Source organism: Benincasa hispida, chromosome 8, assembly GCF_009727055.1.
Source record: "Benincasa hispida cultivar B227 chromosome 8, ASM972705v1, whole genome shotgun sequence".
In the NCBI taxonomy this organism is placed as follows: domain Eukaryota; kingdom Viridiplantae; phylum Streptophyta; class Magnoliopsida; order Cucurbitales; family Cucurbitaceae; genus Benincasa; species Benincasa hispida.
This window is the reverse complement of record NC_052356.1, coordinates 31,107,372-31,114,169: the sequence shown is the minus strand read 5'-3', so window position 1 is coordinate 31,114,169 and position 6,798 is coordinate 31,107,372. Positions and strand designations below refer to the sequence as shown.

Sequence of the window (6,798 nt, the reverse complement as noted above, 5' to 3'; positions counted from 1 at the left end):
ATGATAAATTTGAAAAAAAAAATGAATGAGGTAAAAACTAAATATATGTTATTTTTAATGATTTTCTCAAATTCAATTTCTTAAAGAAATGAAAATTTTAGGTCGAAAATAATGAGAAAATTAGGAAATTAGAAAAAATAAAAAAAAAGCATTATCCATTATTGAAAAACGTGTGAAACTATAAAAAAAAACTTTAATTGAGTAACATAGTTATTAAAAAAAATCAAAATTTTCTCAAAATTTGATTGAAAGTGGGAAAAAACAAAATTTTCCTATAAAAAATTTGAGATCAACGAAATCTCAAAATTTGGGTGGAAATTTAAACCATAGTCTTAAATGCACCTACTACCTTTGAAAAAAAAAACAAAACAAAAAAAAGAAGAAAGAAAGAATATTTAGAATTTATTTATACCTTATTTTATATAAATAAATAAAATAAAAACTAATAATCTAGAAATAATAGAATGATTCATTAATTAACTATGGGATGGAATGAGGAAAAAATTCAGAAATATTATGAGGCGAGGCGCGTGGTATATACGCAGTAAATACAATGTGGACAAACAGACAGCTCTCTGCTCCGTCGTCCGCTCCAAACAGAACTCCAACCTTCTCTTTCCCCTTCTTTCTTTCTTTCTTTCTTTCTTTCTTTCTCTCATTTCTTTACATTGCATTTATCTTCATTTACTTTCTCTTTCGATTATCAACGTTCCCTTTTCATCCCACCACCCCATTTTACGTCCTTCCTTTCTCTTTTTCTCTCATTTTTCTCACATACCCACATCCCCATTTTTGTTCTTTCTTCCAATTTCATTCGTTTCAAGGACTTCCATTCGATTCCTGGTAACCCCTTCTTTTTTCTTTTTCGCATTTTCCTTTCTGGGTCTTGCTTGGATTGATGCAATCTGTTTTCCCTTTTCTTTCTTTATGATATGATTTGCTTTTGAAGATCTTTTGGGGAATTCAAATGGGGTTATTTCTAATGTTTTTCTTTCTACTGTTTCAGTTACTTCTTTGCGATCAAAGACGTTCTGTTAGCTGGACGTGAACGTTTTCGTTTTTCCTTTTAATTAATTACGTTACTTCTGTTTTTGTTTTTATGTGGGGTTCTCTTCCTTTGATCCCCCTGCATCTTTGTTTAGGGATTGTTTTCTTTGTTCTTTACTCGTTTTTCTTGGTGAAAGTGAAAATGACTACTGAGGTGATTGTTGATTTTGAAGAAAAAATTCTAGTGCCTTTCTTGTAATGTTTACTCGTAATGGAAATTGATCTCTAATTTGAAATTTGCAGTCTGATTGGTACTTGGTTTCCATTAATGCATGGTTGATTACTGTAATTTGCATTGTACTTTTTCTAATTTTATCAGCATCATCTATGAAGTGGAGTTGGTTCTTTTCTTTTGTTTCTTTCGTCCTTGTTATGTAGTTTGAAAAAAGAAGTTATTATTTTTTATATTTCCTAATTTTTTTTTTTTTATAACTTTGAATTTTGTTTAAATTTGGCTTTTGCTTTTGATTTCTGCTTGTGGGGGTTTCTCCTGTTAGTATTTCGTCTCCGTTTTTCATTCAGAAGTTTGAGATTTGGAAGTGATCATACCTTGAGTTCACATTTGTGGTTGGTTTACTTACATAATTTACTGATAATTTTTTCCTTAATTTTGCAGGATTTTACACCACAGCCCCATCCTTAAAGTGGACTCATTGAGTTACCGTCCTGTAATATAACGAAAGATAGAGCAATCTCCCAAATGCTCAATTTTGGTAGGTCGAGAAATCAATCAAGGTTCGGTAGATCTGTGTCATTTGGAGGTGAGTTTCTCTTCTGTAGTGTTCTCAGAAAATCTATGTTTATTGCAGGTTGACTGCATGGATGTTCAAACTTCAAAGTTTCTTTAAAATATGTGAAAGTTGTAGCTCTTTAAGATCTTCAAGCTTATTTACTTGTGTTTTCTTGCATTTACCTATCTTTCCCTTATAGGTATGGATTATCCGGATCCCAAACGGAAGAACAATTTTGTAGGAAAGATCTTTTTGGCTGCTTCACTTACTGCAATTTGTATTATTATGCTCAAGCAATCCCCAAATTTTAGCACCCCAACGCCGGTAGCTCTCAATATCTAATGATACTTTTATGGCTTTATATCGCTGCTGACCGAGTATATTCCAGTGATCATATCATTTTCTATTGAAAGTCTACAAGTCCTGTTGGAAGAATCTTCAGACTTTTCACTTGTTACGTGGCATGTCATGTACCAGATCATATTTTATAAGTTTGGTTTAAGGAAATTTTATCCAATAGCAATACAGCTGCCAGTTTTTTTATTTAACTTATACATCATATTGCGTACTTTAATCCCGTGTTAGTGCCAATTTTTTTCATGTATTTGTATTCATATTTTTCTAACGTCCATACACTTGGAATTTATCAGCCAGTTTTTCATCTCTATTTTTGTGGCAGATGCCTGAATCCCTGCAGTATATTGATTGTTTTAGAAATTCAATTATCATTGATCTGATTCGCAAAATGACATTATGAAAACTCTACCATGAAATAGGAGAATCATTCCTAAGATAATGTAGGGTTGTGTGCATTTCGTTTGTAGGCTGTTTCCAACATCATTTGGCTGATGCCATCGTTTAATTGTGGTTCTGATCTAAGAGGCTGAAAATTGTTCTTTTCTCCAAGATTTGTTTTTGTTCATCATGCGCTCTTCTCTGTTCCTGTTTAAAATATTGCTGTCATTTCAATGAACTTTGCAGTTCTTAGATTACTGTGTTACTCCATGGAATTGGTTTGGGAATTATGATCTGATATTTTTGGGCAGCAGTCAAATAATTGATAGTTTTCTCTCTCTCTCTCACTCTCTCTCAGATAAAGCTCTTTTATCTGGTGTTCTCTTTGTAATCAATTTTGTAGATACTCATCTTGGTATCTTTGCTTGTGAAATGTAAATTCCTTGGCTTATTGAGAGGATTTCTTATTTCTTATCCTGCCTTCCTTGGGCAATGAAAGAACTTTTCTTATTGAAAAAAGAAGTGTTGAGAACGACCTTTTCCTAAGAGAAACGTTCTTTTATGCAACTTCTAAAGTTGTGCATATTCTTTTCTTCCAGTTTGCAATTCATGAACTAGGAGTCACTCATGTTCTAGTAACAGGAGGTGCAGGATACATTGGCTCGCATGCTGCACTTCGACTATTAAAGGACTCCTATCGTGTAACAATAGTGGTATGATGCTTTTTAAGATCGTACCCTTTTCATATCTTTGGTTTTATACCCTTCATTTGTTAATAATTCCTTCACAACAGGACAACCTATCCCGTGGCAATCTAGGTGCTGTGAAGGTTTTGCAAGAATTGTTTCCAGAATATGGAAGGCTTCAGTTCATCTATGCTGACTTGGGAGATACAAAATCTGTATCCTTTCTATGTGACACGTTATGACTTATACTTCTGATGAATCCTCAAAATACTAGATGCTTTGAACTCAAATGTTGCCTTAACTGATATGTTCAGGTTAATAAAATATTTTCAGAGAATGCTTTTGATGCTGTCATGCATTTTGCAGCAGTAGCATATGTTGGGGAAAGCACCCTTGATCCTCTGAAGTGAGTATAAAATTAACTGTTCGAATTGTTATTTTTTAGGTTATCAGTCTCTGGTTTCTCTAGAAGAAGATTGTTGTCCTCTCCATAAATGGATTTGAGGTCTCATACATATAAACAGACTGATGGATAGCCATCATCATACGAATAGATGGAAGATGTTGAAAAGATGGTCCATGATCATAACTCCTAGTCCATTGTTCTCGTCACCGGTTGATATACATCTCTGAACTTGAATGAATAACACAGATTAATTGTTGGGAAAGGGAATCCAAAGACGTTTCTTGTTTTCTTTGGGGTTGAGAAATGAGAAAACATGGAAGGAGCTGTTTCGAGTTTTGGCGAATCGTTTCTGAGCACGGTATTTCTTGATGTAGGTATTATCACAATATTACCTCAAATACCTTGACAGTGTTAGAATCAATGGCAGCACATGGTGTGAAGACATTGATATATTCTAGTACATGTGCTACATATGGAGAGCCAGAAAAAATGCCTATCACTGAAGAAACTCCTCAGGTTTGCACCGTATGCGTCTGCTTGCGTATTTGTATAATACTCGTGGAAAGATTTGGAATTTGTTGTGGCCCTGCTTTATTTTATTATTATTATTTTTAATTTCTTCGACACGATATAATCTTGTATGGATGCGGACTGGAGTTCGATTGACAAATATTTGATTTGTTTTCATTTCAGGCTCCAATTAATCCTTATGGGAAGGCCAAGAAGATGGCGGAAGAAATCATCCTTGACTTTTCAAAAAATTCAAAGATGGCAGTCATGATCCTAAGGTTGTTATTTTACCTGATAACTCATCTTATAAACCGTGGTTCCTTACTTTTTTTCGTTGCCTATTTCATTTTCTTTGAAATTGTTACTAAGACAGTTTATTTTCATAATTATGTTTCAAATTTTCAAATTTTGGTTTATCTTATTTGGTAATTTACTGCACTAAATATGCGAAATTGGAGGGAATTTGGAAACCTTTATAAAGTTTTTGTTGAGTGAATCATTTGAATAAGCAAGCAATCTGATGTATGAATGTGTTGAAAATTGTCCAGATACTTCAATGTGATTGGTTCTGATCCAGAGGGCAGACTTGGGGAAGCTCCTAGACCTGAGCTTCGTGAGCACGGACGCATATCGGGTGCTTGTTTTGATGCTGCCCGTGGCATTATTTCTGGGCTTAAGGTAATTTGTTGATCTATATATAGAAATATATAGTTCAGCAAGCATGAACTTATTGTACAGTTACAAGATGCAGCTGGAGAATTATTGTTTTGAGATATGTGATCAAGTGCGTAGCTGCTTTTCTATTCTTGCGATGTTTTCAGGTCAAAGGAACAGATTACAAGACACATGATGGGACTTGCATACGCGATTATATCGACGTCACCGATCTTGTGGATGCTCATGTTAAAGCGCTGGAGAAGGCAACCCCTGGAAAAGTCGGAATCTATAATGTTGGAACGGGAAAAGGTAGGCCAAAAGGAAATGTTGCAGTAGTATACTTCTTTTCTACTCCCAAACTGTTTCATCTCATTGATAAAGCAATCTCTAGACATGGCAATCTGAAGGTAGTTTTTGGATATTTTTGATCAGGCCGATCGGTGAAGGAGTTTGTGGAGGCATGCAAGAAGGCAACTGGGGTGGACATCAAAGTCGACTATCTCTCTCGTCGACCGGGTGACTACGCCGAAGTATTTAGCAACCCAACTAAGATCAAGAACGAACTGAACTGGACAGCGCAATACACCGATCTTCAAGAAAGTTTAGGGATTGCTTGGAGGTGGCAAAAATCACATCTCAATGGCTATGGAAACTCTTTGGTTATGTCTTCTTGAAGCACATTGATGATGAATGGCAGCTAATAGCAGAAAGACTGAAAGAGGGAGCATCTACTGACTTTGAGGATTACTTCTTTGCTCACATACAAGTAGGAGAATACCATTACTCTCTACATTTTTGTAGTCTCTATTTTTACAATATTGTTTGTTGGTATAGGTAGCCATCCCATTTGTTATTATGTATTGGATATGATTGGTTATTAATAATAAATGCATCATAATAGGGGGTAGCAGCTTCTTGGATCATTGTCCTCAAATCCCTGTGAACTACATTTTCATGAAAGGCAATACTAGTAAGACTCTTTTGATAAACAAAATAATGACTTTTGCAAACATTAAGGCCATCGATAACCATTTGGTTTTTTATTTTTGTTTTTGAAAATTAAGTCTATTTCGAATTTTCTTACAATGATTTGCATCTTTCTTAAATACAATGTTGAATTCTTAATCACATTCTAAAAACAAAAACAACTTATTGAAAGCTATTTTTTTTTTTTAGTTCTCAAAATTTGGTTTGGTTTTTTAAACCATTGTTGAAAAGTAAATAATAAAAAAAAGAAATTTAGAGGTGGAAGTAGTATTTGATTTTAAAAAACTAAAACTAAAAATAAAATGATTACCAAACCAGACTTAAATAAATTATGGTTTAATAACTTAAAACATGTGATTTAGTGATGATTTAGGTAGTTGAATTATCTTGGAAAAATATTATTTTATTAAAAAAAAGTATATGATAGATTTGATGACGTGAGCATATAACTTAACTAGACTAAGTTCAAATGTATCATCGTCTGAAAAGTTAAAAATTTGAATCCACACTCTTGCTTATATGTTGTTTAACTTAAAAAAGAAAGAAATTGACATTAATTTCTTTTAAAAAAATGATGATATTTTAAGGATTTAATAATTAGCAAACAATGTTGGAATGATTTTGTTTTATTATTTGTTTTAGTACAAACAATATTAAGAGCCATTCTTTTATTCTTAGCTAAATTATAAAAAAATACTCTTGACTTTTAGGAGGGGTTTCTACACAAATAGCATAAGTAAATAAGTTTAATTATGGAATTGTCTAAACTTTACAATGTTTTATATGAATAAGCTCCTAAGCTATTATTTTACTTTTGATTCAATTTACCTTTTTAGCCCTCTTTACCGTTCATTTTTTAAAATAAAAATATATAATAATATTAATAACAAAATAAGAGTGTAAAGGAAGTTTCTTGCGATTATAAACTTTCCACAATGACTTTTTTTCCAAAACCTAGACAAGGAAAATTTTTCCAAAAATAAAAAAATTTGTTACCCTGATAAATGAAACAAGAATCGGCAAGAAGTTTCAAAGAAGA

At 33.0% G+C, this 6,798-nt stretch overlaps 1 protein-coding gene across 2 annotated transcripts; it reads left to right on the top strand.

Annotated features, from left to right (window-relative positions):
- Positions 1–570: 570 nt before the first annotated feature.
- On the top strand, positions 571–5,688 carry LOC120082500 (UDP-arabinose 4-epimerase 1-like). 2 transcript variants are annotated; one of them, XM_039037691.1, is made up of 11 exons: positions 571–843; positions 1,664–1,808; positions 1,978–2,102; positions 3,113–3,226; positions 3,307–3,414; positions 3,514–3,605; positions 3,980–4,121; positions 4,299–4,393; positions 4,664–4,793; positions 4,937–5,081; positions 5,205–5,688. In XM_039037691.1, exons 2-11 carry the CDS (start codon positions 1,748–1,750, stop codon positions 5,444–5,446), a joined length of 1,254 nt encoding a protein of 417 aa, XP_038893619.1. In that variant the 5' UTR covers positions 571–843; positions 1,664–1,747; the 3' UTR covers positions 5,447–5,688. The 2 variants fall into 2 exon arrangements, with proteins under 2 accessions (XP_038893619.1, XP_038893621.1); XM_039037693.1 differs by lacking the exon at positions 571–843 and having other exon boundaries at positions 1,434–1,808.
- The last annotated feature ends 1,110 nt before the right edge of the window (positions 5,689–6,798 follow it).

Excerpts from the sequence above, each read along its gene's own strand:
- LOC120082500 (XM_039037691.1), top strand. The coding sequence starts at position 1,748 with ATGCTCAATTTTGGTAGGTCGAGAAATCAATCAAGGTTCGGTAGATCT. Across the intron at positions 2,103-3,112 it reads ATTTTAGCACCCCAACGCCG|TTTGCAATTCATGAACTAGG; the intron begins GTAGCTCTCAAT and ends CTTTTCTTCCAG. Across the intron at positions 3,415-3,513 it reads ACTTGGGAGATACAAAATCT|GTTAATAAAATATTTTCAGA; the intron begins GTATCCTTTCTA and ends TGATATGTTCAG.